Here is a 15,901-nt window from a genome sequence, read left to right as displayed (position 1 = left end):
ACAGTAAATACAAACAGATAATAATAATATAAAACAAATAAGAAATAAAAGATTTTTTTTTCTATAAAGTAGTAGGTGAGTGTGAGTTTGAAGAACAATGTTTTATTCAGATGCTCCTTGATTTGTATGAATTTGTTAAATCAACAGCGCACATTATTTAAAATCATTATTTATTAACCACTAAAACTAGGTACTGGATGATAACCTCAAATAATATGGACTCCACGAGGAGAGATTTGGAGAATGTTGAACCAATACATTCACACACAGAGTATCACACTCACAGGAATAATGTTATTTGGTTTTATTCTAATGGTGGGTGTTATTTGTTGTTTGTTTGTTTGTTTGTTTGTTTGTTTGTTTTTAGCAAATAAATACTTACTGCTCAGATAAATACGTTTTAAATCTCAAACTCTGGTGCCTAAAACATTTGCACAGTACTGTATATATTGTATTTGCACTAGAGCTATTATGCTAAATTAGCTAACAACATTAGCAAGTAATCTGCCTGCTTGGAAACCACTAATAGATTTAAATGTAGGTGTTCTGATATTTATATCTATAAATGAAGTGTCTCACAGCTAAAACATTGGTAGCAGGCATCTTGAACTGAATATTGTCTGTACAGTTGTCTTAAATTAACCTCAGAGCCCTAGAGAAAACCTAATGTATCAAGGTTCAGACACCTAACTAATGCTGATCCACTGCATTGTGGAGGACAGATTTGTCATGTCCAGCATATGTCTCCTGTCCAAAACTGCTCAAAACCCATAAATCTAGCTCAAAAAGAAACAACTACTGAAAATTGCATTATAACAAAATTAGTACATGTAAATTGTTAGAGGAATAAATGTTCTCCTGTTAAAATGGTTTTGCAAAACTCACAGATCCTGATCTGGATTAAAGGAGGAATTTCTCTGGAAGCTTGGCAGAACTGTTACAGTCACGGGACACGGTTTTGTAGCTGATCCAAATCTGCTTCGTATCTCAATGTAGACAGTGACTATTTTGGAAAAGACAAAAGTGTGCTAAAAACATGTTTGCATAAATTTAAGGATCAAGGTTCACTTTTGTCTATGGGAAAGATAGACCATTTCAATTATGCTAAAATATAGTACGAAACAAGAATAATCCATAGCAGTTTCCTTACAATATCCACATAACAATAGCAACTGTTAACAAGTGATTTAATTGCTTTTACCTCGAATAAAAACTCTGGGAATAAAATATTTCACTTTATAATTTTATTGCTCTGTTTTCTCCTGTTGACTTTATAACATTATACATACAGCATTTAAAAAAAGCATGTTCAGAGCTTGTTTACCTTCATGGTTACTGTGAGGGTCTCCCGCTGGAAGATAAAAGTAGTGCTGGAAATCTCTGCCTTCGTAGAGACGCTGTTTTGATGATTTCCCCACAGTGAAGCTGTAGTCATACAACAGATCCTGAATTTAAAAAGAAAAGAAACAACAAAAGCACTTAAAAACATGGGCTTATACAATTAAAACAAAGGAAATAAACTAATAAATTAATAAGTATTTACATAAGTAAATAAGTTTGCAGATTAAATTTACATAAAATTGTATAAAATGCTAATTTAGGCTTAATGCAAGTACTCCTGTTAATAATAACAAAAATAATTGATTTTCTGTATGACAAAACCCAATATCACATGCAGAATTAATCAAGAACCACAAAATACAAACAAAGCAGAGATGCAAACAAGCATCCTGACATTCAGGAGAACAGAACAATCAGAACATTTAGAATTATAAACCAGACCTGTTTTCCTGAGGTGCAGAACACACTGAAGTGTGTGTGAATCTCAAGGCCAGAGCTGGGCTGGACCTGGCACACCGTTCCATCCGGAGAAGAATGAGTCCTGAAGAACAGCTGAGATTTCCCCTGAAGTACTTTCTCAAAACCTGACATAACACTTACTTATAAAGATACGTCCTGAGAGAAAGGCATGCCTTTCATAATCAAATTATTGGTCATATTACACATATGAATATTTATATTTGACTCTATTTAATGTAATTTATCTAGATGTTTTTCAAAAAATTAAATACACTTTTGGAGAAATAAAAATTTGAATAAAATTGTGAATTAATATTGTTTTACATGTAATACATATGAAAATGAACTCACTAATCACTGACACATATGGTCCCAACTTCCTAGGAATAAGGTTCTCTATCCCAAAGCATAAAAACATAACTCGGAGGAACTTACTTGCAGAAACCTCCAGCATGTACAGAGTCTTGGGTCTCAGTGTGGTGGGTTTGAAGGTGATGATGGAGGAGGAGGTCCCTGAGACATTCCAATAAAACAAAGTAAAATCAATCAACTCTGAGCACAGACACAAAAATTATTATTTACATGCACTTACAAAAATAAGAGCACACACAGAGTGATGGTGTACCTCAGGGGAAAGTATTTGGTACTTTTCGCTTTAACTCTGCCATATTTAATAGAGTTGCAAGCTGCATTAATACTGTACACCCTGTAGGTTTTTAATGATTGTGGTGTGGTGTGGGGCAGCCCGGTGGTGCAGCAGGTAGTGGCACAGTTACACATTTCCAGGGACCTGGATGTTGTGGATTCAAGTCCCGCTCCGGGTGACTGTCTGTGACAAGTGTGTTGTGTTCTCCCTGTGTCTGCGTGGGTTTCCTCCGGGTGACTGTCTGTGAGGAGTGTGGTGTGTTCTCTCTGTCTGCGTGGGTTTCCTCCAGGTGACTGTCTGTGAGGAATGTGGTGTGTTCTCCCTGTGTCTGCGTGGGTTTCCTCCGGGTGACTGTCTGTGAGGAGTGTGGTGTGTTCTCTCTGTGTCTGCGTGGGTTTCCTCCAGGTGAATGTCTGTGAGGAGTTGGTGTGTTCTCCCTGTGTCTGCATGGGTTTCCTCCAGGTGACTGTCTGTGAGGAGTGTGGTATGTTCTCCCTTTGTCTGCGTGGGTTTCCTCTGGGTGACTGTCTGTGAGGAGTGTGGTGTGTTCTCTCTGTGTATGCGTGGGTTTCCTCCGGTTGAGTGTCTGTGAGGAGTGTGGTGTGTTCTCTCTGTGTCTGCGTGGGTTTCCTCCGGGTGACTGTCTGTGAGGAGTGTGGTGCGTTCTTCCTGTGTCTGGGTGGGTTTCCTCCGGGTGCTCCGGTTTCCTCCCATGCTCCAAAAACACATGTTGGCAGGTGGATTGGTGACTCAAAAGTGTCCATAGGTGTGAGTGTGTGAGTAAATGTGTGAGTGTGTGCTGCCCTATGAAGGAATGCCACCCTCTCCAGGGTGTGTTCCTGCCTTGCGCCCAGTGATTCCAGGTAGGCTCCGGATCCACCGTGACCCTGAACTGAAAAAGGGCTTACAGACTATGAATGAATGAATGAATGTTGTGGTATAAATATAAGCACCTTTACCCCTGGAAAAGTGAATGTGATGAGAAGGAAAAGAAATGAGGCCCAGGTATGAAAAACAACAACACTGTAGTAAACGAAATCAATGTAAATCCAAACAGAACTAAACAAAGCCCAGTCAGCATTGGATACCTGTGAGTGTGTAGGACTGAAACAGTGTGGGCTGGATCAGGTCTCTGTCCAGATCCAGCAGTGTTTTCTCAGAAAGCACAGGTTTGACTCTACTGGGGTCCACCAGGTTCTCCCCCCTACTCTCTTCTAGGTCTGGGGTCCACTCAGCTAAATCATAGGGGCCTGAAAATAAAGAGTAAACAGCAGTACATACTCAGTATCACAAAAAAAATCACTGAAATCCTCCATCAACCTCAGATCGCTCCACACAGCTTCTGAGCATTTCTTTTCATCTGTTTGTTAAAAAACATCCAAACAATGCAATCAGTGACTGAAGTTTTCAAATTAAATCAACAAAAAATTATATTATTATTATTAATAATATGATTATAATTGTTATTGCTATTGTTTACTAATCTTTGTGCTACAGTTTGTTTAATGTTGTGTTGTTTACCTGTGGGACGCCCAACAGGTTTCCCTCCGTCCCCTTCCTCTATTTCAGAGTGAAATAATTCATAATCTGGAAAATAATACATATAAAGTTGACAAAACTCTTAGAAAATTAAGAGAAGAAGCCTATAAATCAGTCTCTGGAGATTCTTACGTCTAAATTGCATTAATGTTTATACAGCTGTATGTCAAGACACCCCTGGTAACATTGTAAAAGTTCTGGCACTGAGCTTTACTTGTTCTCACCTAATTCTCCATGAGCACTGGAGTAATCAGACGGGATGTTGTAGAGATCTGGAGAAAAATAATCTTCTCTGAAATCTCCTGAGGCGTCTGTGGCTGTCAACCAACAGTGACAGAACCATGATTAAAAACTGTGCACATCTATATATTCTTCAAACAAATCTTAATTAATAATTTGAACAGCTATATGAATCAACTTCATTGAGACATGAAGCAAGGTGCCACAAGGGGGCGCCAATGGTCACATGACGACTAACCCTTCAGACAGTCGTTATAATAACACAGTTAAAATCACACCACATTATATATAAATGGTTTATATCAATTATAGTTGTTTGTATAGTTGGAACAATTCGGAAACCCTTATTATATTCCAAGAACATAATACAAAAAATGGAGATTTTTTTGGTGATTTATGCCATTTTTGGGGGGCAAAGTGAACATAATCTAGTTTAACTGCCTCCTCAGATGAGCTCTTAGAGAGAAACTATTAAAATATGTAGTGTGGTACCTGCAGATCTTTCAGACGTAAGCAGAAAGTCAGAAGAACCCACCGACCTCTGTGACCTTCTGTGTATTCTCAGAGACCCTTCTGATCTGGATAAAGGCTGGAAAAGGCTCGTGGAGGCCATTTCTAATGCTCCCACTATGCTGTGATGAGTGTTATTAATATCAGAGAACTCTTCATAACTGCTGGACAGTCCATTCTGTCTCTGAGCAGATGGAACTGAATCTGTGGAGCTGTGCATGTAAACATTCGGGAGGACAGCTGAGTGGAGAACATCTAAGGTCTGAGTGGTCACTTCAGGGATTTGATGTAAAAGTGTGGTTTCCTCCACTTTTGAAAGTAAGTTTATGTCCATGCTGCTGCAGAACGGAACTGGAGGACAAGGAGGTTAGCAGGTAAGTAAATTACGTCAAGAATAATACAACTACTGTCACTAACAAAAATGAGATCAACAACAATTTCATACATTCTGTAAGAGCTATTAGTGACCAAACATGGTTTTAAAACTTAGTTTCCCCAGATGACAGAGGGATGACAGTTGTATAAATGCGCACTTGAGAAATGAACTAATGTTACCTATAATAAAGCTAATAACATCTAATTCATATATAAAGGTCATACATCAAAGAGCTCCAAATTTCAGTAAAACGCCATGAAAAAAACAAAAGGTAAATAAATGCAGATGGTGCTCCACAATCTTCTTACCTTCATGGTCGATTTTGCTGGAAGCGTTTACTAAATACAGTTTCCAGCTGTAGGTAAATGTTTCTGGGCAGTGTTCACACTCCGCTGAGACTGAAAACAGTTTGTTCCAGTTTACAGAGTTTCCTCGGCACTCTTCACACAAAATCTGAACAAGGCTGCAGAGGAATAAGAACAGTGCTTTATTATGATTTACATTACTGAAAAACAAAGCGCTACATCTACTTATGTGTGTTTGTGTGTGTGTGTGTTTGTGTGTGTGTGTGTGTGTGTGTGTGATTCATTTTAAGAGGAAAGATGGGATTAAAAGTGTAAATGCTGACCTGGTTGGTTGTGACCTCACCGTGATGAAGACGTCTGATGACGCAGAGCGGTTTTTGCTGTGAACGGTCAGTGTGAGTTTGAAGAGGTCACAGTGAGGCTGAAGAACCTTAACAGGGAATGTCAGAACTGAGGAGTTATCTAGAACCTTCTTGGTAAAACAGGAGCTCTCAGCAGATTTTACAGCTCTGCACTTCCACTTATAACTGCAGGAGAGGAGAAATATCATAAAATAACCTCAGATCACCTCAAAAATCAACACAGATGTGTTTTAACAACTGTTGAATGCAATGTATTTAATTAATAGAAAAACGATGTATACATTTGAATGCAGTAAATTAAATTCAGTACAAATTGTTTAGATACTATAGGTAGTTTCATAGCAGATAATAAATGGCAGCTGTGGAATTGTTTACAGCACATTATGAATAATTAAAACTAGATACTGAATGTTTTACAGCAGATACTGAATTATTTACTGCAGATCCTGAAAAATGTGTAATAAGTACCAAAACACTTATAGTAGATACTGAATAATTTATAGCAGATAAAGAGCCATTTATGGCAGATAGGGAATCATTTGTAGAAGATACTGAAAAATAATTCATAAGATTAATAACGTAATTATTAAGGATATTAACATGGATAAAAGCAAAATGAATGCACTAACAATACATATACACATATATTTATCGACTGTGTTTGGGTTTTTCGTTCTTACCTGACTGGATTATCAGGAAAGTCTGGGTCATATGACTTGTGTCCTTCCAGAGTGATACTGTCCACATTGTGATTGTTGTTGTTCTTGCGGCTGATAAACACATGAGTTCCTCGGCTGATGACACTGACCGGAGAGCTGGACATCACCTCGATCTGGACGGAGTAATTACTGTAAACTATGCTGCCAACTATCTCCACCTTCATGGAAAAAAGACAGAGAAGTGAAGATGACAAAAGCCAACCTTTAACTACCTTTACAAATATTTTGTATAGAGAGTCTCTGTCAAAACATCTATAAAGATGTTTAATCTTTTAAACATCTTTAGCCACAAGGCTAATGTAACTAGCATTAATGTGTTTGGTTAACAGAGCACTGGTTCTGCCTGAAAACGTCCTGGTAGATCACCTGCCAACAATAAAACTCTTGTTTGTATTTGTAACAGCGGATAAGATATGTTTCTAAAGCAATTCTTAGCCACATCATGGAAATTAGTTCAACAGCCTCAATGTTTTGAACACGGCCAAATCAGCAGGAGCTGGACCTGTGAAGAAACTAGCACTTAACGTGCACTTAACATGAGGCTAATATTAACCAATGAATGATATTTCACATCAAGCAAATATGGAACAAATCTCTAATAGATTGGATTATGTGTTTTCTGAAACTGAGACACAACTGAATCCATAGAAATGAATTGTTACGCATAAAGATCTATTTACTCCATATTTTCTATATTACTCATTACCTACATTAGTTTTGTGACTTCCATGCTAAAATTAAAGAAGCAGACATCCCAAACCCACAAAGTGAAGGTGGACCTCATTTGGGCTCATTTGATTTCTCACCAAAACATTGCTTTAACTTCATAATGTCAAGGAAGATGGCTTTGAATACAAGTTAAAAACATTAACCTTCGCTGTTGCGGTGTATGTCCCATAATGAAGCAGGTACTGTGGCAGACTTAGACTCTGTCTGTCTGTGTGAATGTGAGGGATGTGGAGCTGTTGCCCAGTTTGCGTATAAAGTGTCCAGCTGTATCTGAGACCTCTGGAGATGTTGCACTGAATCTGAGACTCGAAGGTCACTCCGAGGGTCACAGGCTCATAACGCCACACCTGAAAATATTTACATTTTATACATTTTATACATTTACATTCTAAATATTCATGATTATGTTTCTAAAGGTTTTATCAGAGTTTTTGTTTTTCAGCCAGTTTTCACCACAGTTTTAGGGAACTGCTGCTCAACATGCTTGAAGGAGAACACTAACTACTAACAGGTCAACATTTGGTAGCATCAAACTGAGTGGTAGGGTAGAAGAAAACCATTCAGACAGAGGGTGTAAATACTATGAATAAATATAAAAATATGTATAAAATTATAACATTATAACATTATAAAATTAAATTAATGAATGTGGATGAGATTTATATCCTATTAAAACATGTTTAATGAAACATCAAATTCTACAGTAAAAAAATGTATCAGTATTACTAATAAATATTAATGAAAGTAATTTTATAGCCATTGCCCTGTGGGTGGATCAACCCAAGGACAGAGTATATAAGGGTTAAAGCTGTAAGACAGATATGGAACAAACGAGGAAGCTATGGCTGTCTTTCCTCTTGTGAGTGAGTAGTTTGAGCTGATGATGCACAGTTTCTCTGACCTGTATCGTACCAGGTCCCATGTTTTTCACTGGCGGAGGTTGGCAGGGCTCAGAAACTACAAACAGACGTCCTTTTAAAGATGCAGAACTGACCAGATTAAACACAGTCACTTCTACTGTGAATTCTCCTGTTCTAGAGAAAATAAAGAGTTCAAATGTAAAGAATAGATATAAAAAGTTTCTTCAGTTACATAGGCTTTTTCTGAACGATATACATTTTATTTATAATTCAAGATAGAAGAGTTTTATTGAATTATTCACAGTAAGCAATTTCACCAAACAATAAAATTCATATTCCATGTTCTATATATTCCAGATAAGAAAGTAATGAATATAAAAATGTAAAAATAAACAATCTATAAGAAAATGGAAGTGCATATATAACAATGTGTAATGTAACATAACATAAAGTTACAAAATCTGTTTGCAGCAGAAGTAGAATGTGCTTATTTTTCTGACATTCAATATTTTTTTATTATTATTATTCCAGCATATATAGCTGTTTTATTTAAAAAATCATCTTATATTATTAAAAACAGAGACTCTGAACCTTTTATCTCCGTGTTTGACATTAGTTATTCATCACAATTTTATTAGAATTTCACTATGAATAGATCAGTAACCTTTCTCTTTTAAAGGTTTGTGCTCTTCCAGAAGTCCCATATTCTCTTTAATAATAAGAGTATTTTTTCCTTTTCTTTTATATTAATGGTTATGGAAACACAAGGTTTTGTTCCAACAGCAATGACACACACAAAAATGATACATATATAAGAATCAAATGCGGTCAGTGTTGATTTCCCCATTGCCTTGCCGTGAAAGGTTAACGCTTGTGTGGATACTGTACTGAAATGAATGGAAGTGATTATGTACCTGTTGTAGACATGATGCTCAGTGCTGTGGCCGTGTCTCAGAGAGCCATCTCCAAAATTCCACAGGTAAAGCTGATCTGAGCCAGAGTTTATTCTGCAGCTGAATGTTACCACAGTGTCCAGCAGAACTGACTGAGGGTACAGCAGTCTGTTTAAACGCACAGCTGTCTGAATCACCACAGGATAAACCTCAGAGGTCACAGAGCCACGAGCTCCGGACACACGCACAGTTACATTATACCTGCAAACCAGCACAGAACAGAGCCATGGTCATGACCCTCCTGCACTTTCACTATCTGTATTAATATTCTTCAGTAACAGATGTGTGTGCATGTGAAATAGGTCTGTGTACCTGTCTGGAAGGAGGAACCTCTTAATGAACGTTCTGGAAGTGGTTCTAACAATTTCGGAGTCTCCAAACCGCCAGTAAAACTCCAGTGGACCAGCGTCTTCGAACACAGCCAAGAATTCAACATCAGTCTCTGTGGCGTAGACTTGCTTCTCTGTGGAGATCTGGAGAGCTGAGAACATGCACACACATATTACCGTTTGTATTACAGCAATGTAGGGTGAAGAAAAATATAGAGAAGCCAGAAAGTGTATTTTTTGTTTCTTCTTTACTGTGTTCTGGACACAGAAACGCCTGGTTCCATTCACCACCACTGCAATAAACCTGTGTCTAATGGCCTTACACTTAACTACTTCACAACTAAACAAACTCTCTCCATCACTGTGTTTACATCTCAGACACTGAATTATTAAAAATTATTTTTTTTTTAATTAGATGGGATTCCCCTTTAAAAATTAGGTAAATTATTAGTCTGTATATTGAATTAAAGTGCAGATATCATACCAACATCTGGGGCTCCCTCACTGTACAGCAGAAAGATGAGGAGGACAATAGGTGGAGTGCACATCGGCTTCATCCTGACCGCGAAAGCTTCTTACTGACCACAACAGAACACCACAGACACATTAGATTAGGCCCAATGGGGGCGGAGTTTCACTGACCACCTGAAAGTGGGAGGAGATTTCACTAGTACCTGTCTTTATTCCCTGACTACAAACCTTGTGAAACACTCCACAGCCTTATAGATCAATATAAGGATTATTAAAATACTGAAAATTAGTGCAGGTTTGCTGTAGACTATAGGCCTAAGTTTCTGTCAGGGGGTGGGGGTCTGTCTAAGAAATGACCAACATTTTATTTTCGGGTCAGAGATGTAAAAGTGAGACAGAGACCTCAAACTGTTCTTTGTCCTCAGTGTGTAAATTCACTTCTTTCAACAAACAATGACAGGAAAACTTACAGAGATCTGTGAAATAAACACCAGCCTGACAAGGACATCTCACACCCGTCCAAAGAGAAGCACAATTTACATATAGTTCACTTTCTAAATTCAGTCACATTGCATTGCAATTTTAGCTTCAATTTTTTACACTTTTTAGGCAACATTCTTCTGAGATCTCTCACATTTCTAACTTTATACATCAATTTGGTCTTAAATAAAATGGTAAAGTTGAAGAGTCAGTGGTGTGACACACAAGCACAAACCAGCAATGACACACCACACCAGCACCACATTGCACACAGTAGAAACTAAAGGTCAAGCGACTAGGGAAAAGGATGAACACAAGGATCTGAGCTACTTTGACCAGGTCTCTCTCACTGTTGCTCTCTTCACCTGTCAGTATTTTATATAAAAGGTGTACATGGGTTTTTTCACATCTAAAACCATTTACTTCTCACACAATATATTCTTAACAGTCACCACATCATTTGCATATTTTCTTGTCTGTGTCTCTGGCTCCAGACTGGACACAAAGCTCTGGAGGAGGAAAATAAAACCCAAAGCATATAATTGTCGTGTAACCTGAGCCTGAGCTGAATTAATTTACTAAGAGGGGGGTGGGGGGCTGCCATATGTTCAACAGCTGCTCTGACTTTTATTTATTTATTTATTTATTTATTTATTTATTTATAATTTATCTAGTTGGTTGGTTTATCTATTGTTTGGTTTATTTTTCATACGCAAACACCAGACGCCAGGGGGCGGTATAGAGTCTTTAATCAGCACCAAACTAAACACTGCTCAGAAAAACAAAGCGACACATGTTAATGACAAGCGTGTGTCAGTAAATGATACACTTTAGCTAAAGCTCGTTTCTATAAATGAATTAAATGTACACACACTGTCCATGCAGCAGATACACACACAAGCCTAAGGTCAACGTGGTCAGCAAGAGTCCCTCAGCATCAGTCTCTGGAGCAGTGTACTCTCTGCAGTGGAGCTCCATGCTGTAGCTTGAGATTTATCAGATCTAATCATCCAACATCTGCACCTGACACCACTGACACTCTCAGGGCTGCCATCAGACCCTCACAGCAATATTCCAACATCTAAAAACCTTGTGTTTCTGAGGAGGATCTGCCCTCTGCTGAAGATATAAAGTCAGACAGTAAGAGGTTATGGTGGTTGTATGGTAATTACAGTAGATGATGTGTGGTCTGATGTGGTTCTGGTTTTACAAACAGATTCCAGCTGCTGATCAATCAAGAGCACAGCTTTTTCAACTGTTTTCCGTCATGGATAGCACATTTAAAATGTGAAAATACCAAGCCAATAAAATGAAAATAAGCTCCTGTTTGACAAGAATCTCAAGCCAAAGTCTGCTGTTCACTCCATTCATATTTTACCATGTTAAAATGTGCAGTCAATTTCCATAAAACAACCACAATCACTGGCAAATTGCTTACTGGATTTTTTCTGTAAGTTTCCTTAGACTTTATGGGATGTTCCTACTGAAATATTAAATGCATTTTACTACAACAAATATTCTGGGTTTTTTTAGTGGGCAAAACCCCCAAGTGTGTACACAGTGGACACACACCAACTGCAAAGCGCAGACACAGTGACAGTGCCGCTGATGTTCTGAGTGATTAAGAAGAGTCCCAGAGGTTTTCAGTCACATCTGCTGCACCAACATCTGGAGCAAAAACAGAGGAAGCACACACCGAAGCCGCCATGCTGCCAGACGTGATTTAGTGTTTGGTTTGTTGTGTGTGTGGCAGGTTCCTCAGGGATGTGTTTTATCATTTCCACAATCAGAGCACTGACATTCCTCCTCACACACTTAATCACTTAAGAGATGCTCCAGGTGGCAGGGAAGTGTGTGAAAGACATTAAAGTGGTTCACATAAAAGTCAAAGACCACTCTTCATTAAACTCATTTCCAATTAAATAAACATTAAAGGCAGTGTAGACGACTCTGGAGAACTACTTTTACTACCCACTTTTGTTTGTGTTCAACCAGAAGCTCTGCATCTTTTAAGGTGGAATGGTGGGTTCGGGGCTGAAGGGTAACTTCATGGAGAGAGAGAGAGAGAGAGAGAGAGAGAGAGAGAGAGAGAGAGAGAGAGAGAGAGAGAGAGAGAGAGAGAGAGATGTCTGAACCAGTTCAGACTGAGACACGTGGAGAACAAGAAATGGAGAGGGAACATTCTCTGAATTTTATATATATTTATTATATCTATTTGTAAAGTAACCCCAAATAACTAAAATAAACACCCAGTTTAGCAGTGTTTCCTCTGTTCACGTTTTGATTTTGTTATCTTTCATACATCAATATCTCTAAATGGATATCCTTACACCTCAAAACAAGCTGTTTGCATTTTCTGCTTTTCTAAATCCACGTTATACTCTGCCAGGCCTTGCATGGGTATTTTAAGTCTCACATTCTCTTTTTCTTTCAGTAATTAGTTTTACTTCATTTTGCACACACCTATTTTTTCCTTTGACTTTCCTTTCCTGATGCAAGTGGATTGTCACCTCAGAAATGCCAGAAAAATCTCCTACAAAAATAAAACAACACAATCTGAAAGGTTGTTCAAGCTGGAAACTTAATGAAAGGCCGTCTCTAGCTCTTGCAGGGTTCTCTATACAACTTGGTTTCTTTTGAAGAGAGAGCAAATGCCACTCACTGGAAAGTGCTGGGCTTTGAAGGATGCTCTCGGAGCACAGAGCTCCTTGTAAGAAGCTTCTAAACAATCCTCTTTTTTTTTTTTTTTTTTGAGGCCAAACTTTTGGCTGGAAGCAGACGACTGATTGCCTACACCATATGATATTCTGTGAGGTCAGGACAGGATGCTGCCAAAAAGCTTGTTTTCTATGGAACAACAAAGACCAAAGCACTTGTGCCTGAAATGCTTCATATTGTGGCTGTTTAAATCTTTCTGTGCTGAACACCATCAAAACTTTACAGCAATGTTCCTGTTCTAATACCCTTCACTAGAGAAAAGCAATTTGGGGTAACATTGACTGAGGTGTTATTTCCTTTTTTAAAGAGATATTTTGAACATATTCATCATCAAAGTCCAAAAATATAATTTTTTTAAATCTTAATTTTTGTCCATTTCACTACTTTATTTGAACACAGCAGCTGTCCTTCACATTGTGTGGAAATTTCATGATGAATGGACTAATATGTATAATTTGTTGGGGTCAATCTGAAAGGCCAAGGTGAAGTCTTACACTCTTATCAGAGGGAGAAATAATCTCTACTCTTCTCTACTCCTCTGCTCCTCAGCGAGGTCATCGTTATATTTGGCTAAGCTTCAAACAGCTACAGCTGCTGTCTGCTGAAGAACTGGGAACAAGTCCAACACAAGAGGCCTCAAACAGGACACTACACCTCTCTTAGAGAGAGAGAGAGAGAGAGAGAGAGAGAGAGAGAGAGAGAGAGAGAGAGAGAGAGAGAGAGAGAGAGAGCGAGAGCAAATAGTAAAACAGAATGGGCCTAAGTCAGGACACTACACCTAAAGATAGCTCTCACAGGAGGAAAGCAGGAGCAAAGAAAACAATCAGAGGAGCACTGTTCTGATACAATTTAAATCACGGTCTAAAACATTTTCTGACATAGTTTGAAAACAGCCACAGCTTTTTACACTTTGTGAAACTTTTATGATGTACAAGAAATGTAAAGCAAAATTATAAGGAGTATTTCAGCAAAACGGCATTTTTTTAAAATGAGGGCAGCCAATCACAGAAGACCCAATTTACATAAATCCGTTTAAATGTAACAGTAAAGGAAATTTCTAAAAGATTAAAAGAAGTTAATAATTTTGGTAAACATTAATTATTCATATATTTGTGGGCTTATATATATGTTGACCCATTTGTATTAATATAATAAACTTAATCAGATTTTATTAATTTTACGATGTTGGTCAAAAAATAACAAAACAAAACAAAACAACCAAACACTGTAAAATCATTTATACGTCGGGACTCTCTTATGATTTCTGGTTGTCTCTGATTTGTTCTTCCCGTTTTAAGACAAGCCCCGCCCCCAGCGCTAAGGTTGACTGTGACTGGTGGAAGGATTGTGAATTTGAAATACCAGCCAATCACAGGGCAGGAGGCGGGATTTGTTAGAAAACCGGTGGATATAAAACAGGTGTTTAATACCAAGCAGTTGCCATGGTAACAAGCCGGCAAAAATCATCGGCCTTTTATTTTGGCAGAATTTATTTATTTATTTATTATTTATTTATTTATTATAGATTTATAGAGAATTTCGCTTTAGGTTATGTATAAGTGGATTAAAATTATAACCATAAGGCAGTTTGTCCTTCTACTCAACTCTCAACGTATTTTGTTTGTTTGGTATTTAACGGAACCTATTTTAGGGAACATAAAGTATAAAAAGAACAAAATATCAGTTCTATCTCTTATCATAAGCAGAGGCTGAGTGGAGAATCATAACGCTCATTTAGAAGTCCTGCAGTCCTATTGGGTTTTTCGTTTATTTTTAAACTCTTAACTAAACGAAAAACCCAATAGGCTGCAAGAATTCTAAATGAGCGTTATGATTCTCCACTCAGCCTCTGCGTATGATATTAGATAGAACTAATATTTTGGTTTTTTTCTTTTTTTTTACTTTATATTCCCTAATAAACTACATTTTGAATTCTGAATGTTCCTTCCACAGATAATAAAATGGACTTAACTCCTGAATAGTGAATATTTTTATTATTATTATTATTATTATTATTATTATATGTTGTGTTTTAAGTCTATCTCCATTAATATAATCTCGTCTATTACTTGTGTATTATGTATGTATTTTTGTGAAATTACAATCAGCTGATTTGAGTAAATCACAGATATTCATCACATGGTGCTTTCAGAGGGAAGTTCTTTAGTTTGGACTTTAATTTCTCGGATATTCTGGATCACATTGAGGAGGAAATTATCCCATGGGCACAAACTCTTGTCTCAGCTTTCATACAACAACCAAGACATAAGGATATTTACATTTCCAGGAGAACACTACACAGCGGTATCTTGAATGATCTTCTTCTCGCGACTGTTTTTACGCTGTAATTCACTTTCAGTAGATTTCTCCTCGCTCCTCGACTTTTCGCTGTTTCGGGGGTTTTCCGTTAAAAGAGTGTTTCGGCTCATCCTGAGCTCAGACAATGTTCAGGAAAGTGATTAAATCTAGTCTCTCATTTCATGAGCTCAGAACTACATTCAGTAACAATACATTTAGAGAAGAAAGAAATAAAGAATGAAAAAAAATGGGGGGAAATTATGATTTTCTCTTTAACGTGTTCCTTAGAGAAATGCAAATCTGTCAAAGAGAAAAATAGAGAATGTGAGGCAGAAAGGAGGCAAGAAAGAGAGAAATGACTAAAGCAAACAGAGAAAATGGAGAGCAGAAATAAAGGAAGAAAGTGACTGCAAGCAAAAAATATCCATCAGGAAAAAAAAGTTTTATAAATCACTTCAAATGTATACATTTCCTGATTAAAATTTTTATAATCTGAGCTTGTGAAGTTCCTCAGAGTCCTGGATCCACTGTAGTCTGTGAATCGTTTTAAACTGTTTTTAAATCTC

General features: G+C 37.5%; 1 protein-coding gene across 1 annotated transcript in view; it reads right to left on the bottom strand.

The window, feature by feature from the left end:
- The window catches only part of LOC136664346 (polycystin-1-like protein 1), a 28,144-nt gene extending 18,219 nt beyond the window's left edge, over nucleotides 1–9,925 (bottom strand). The window contains exons 1-15 of the mRNA XM_066641488.1: nucleotides 9,853–9,925; nucleotides 9,352–9,520; nucleotides 9,001–9,240; nucleotides 8,128–8,260; nucleotides 7,370–7,573; nucleotides 6,459–6,655; nucleotides 5,760–5,943; nucleotides 5,420–5,564; nucleotides 4,210–4,302; nucleotides 3,968–4,033; nucleotides 3,535–3,696; nucleotides 2,236–2,313; nucleotides 1,783–1,925; nucleotides 1,325–1,445; nucleotides 886–1,003 (exon numbers count right to left, since the gene is read on the bottom strand). Coding sequence (XP_066497585.1) covers nucleotides 886–1,003; nucleotides 1,325–1,445; nucleotides 1,783–1,925; nucleotides 2,236–2,313; nucleotides 3,535–3,696; nucleotides 3,968–4,033; nucleotides 4,210–4,302; nucleotides 5,420–5,564; nucleotides 5,760–5,943; nucleotides 6,459–6,655; nucleotides 7,370–7,573; nucleotides 8,128–8,260; nucleotides 9,001–9,240; nucleotides 9,352–9,520; nucleotides 9,853–9,925 — 2,126 coding nt within the window. The remainder of the gene's footprint in view (nucleotides 1–885; nucleotides 1,004–1,324; nucleotides 1,446–1,782; nucleotides 1,926–2,235; nucleotides 2,314–3,534; nucleotides 3,697–3,967; nucleotides 4,034–4,209; nucleotides 4,303–5,419; nucleotides 5,565–5,759; nucleotides 5,944–6,458; nucleotides 6,656–7,369; nucleotides 7,574–8,127; nucleotides 8,261–9,000; nucleotides 9,241–9,351; nucleotides 9,521–9,852) is intronic.
- Between the last annotated feature and the right edge of the window lie 5,976 nt (nucleotides 9,926–15,901).

The sequence above is a fragment of the Hoplias malabaricus genome, chromosome 1 (assembly GCF_029633855.1).
Source record: "Hoplias malabaricus isolate fHopMal1 chromosome 1, fHopMal1.hap1, whole genome shotgun sequence".
Classification (NCBI taxonomy): Eukaryota; Metazoa; Chordata; class Actinopteri; order Characiformes; family Erythrinidae; genus Hoplias; species Hoplias malabaricus.
Note: the sequence above shows the minus strand (reverse complement) of the source record. Positions and strands in the feature narration are given on the sequence as shown.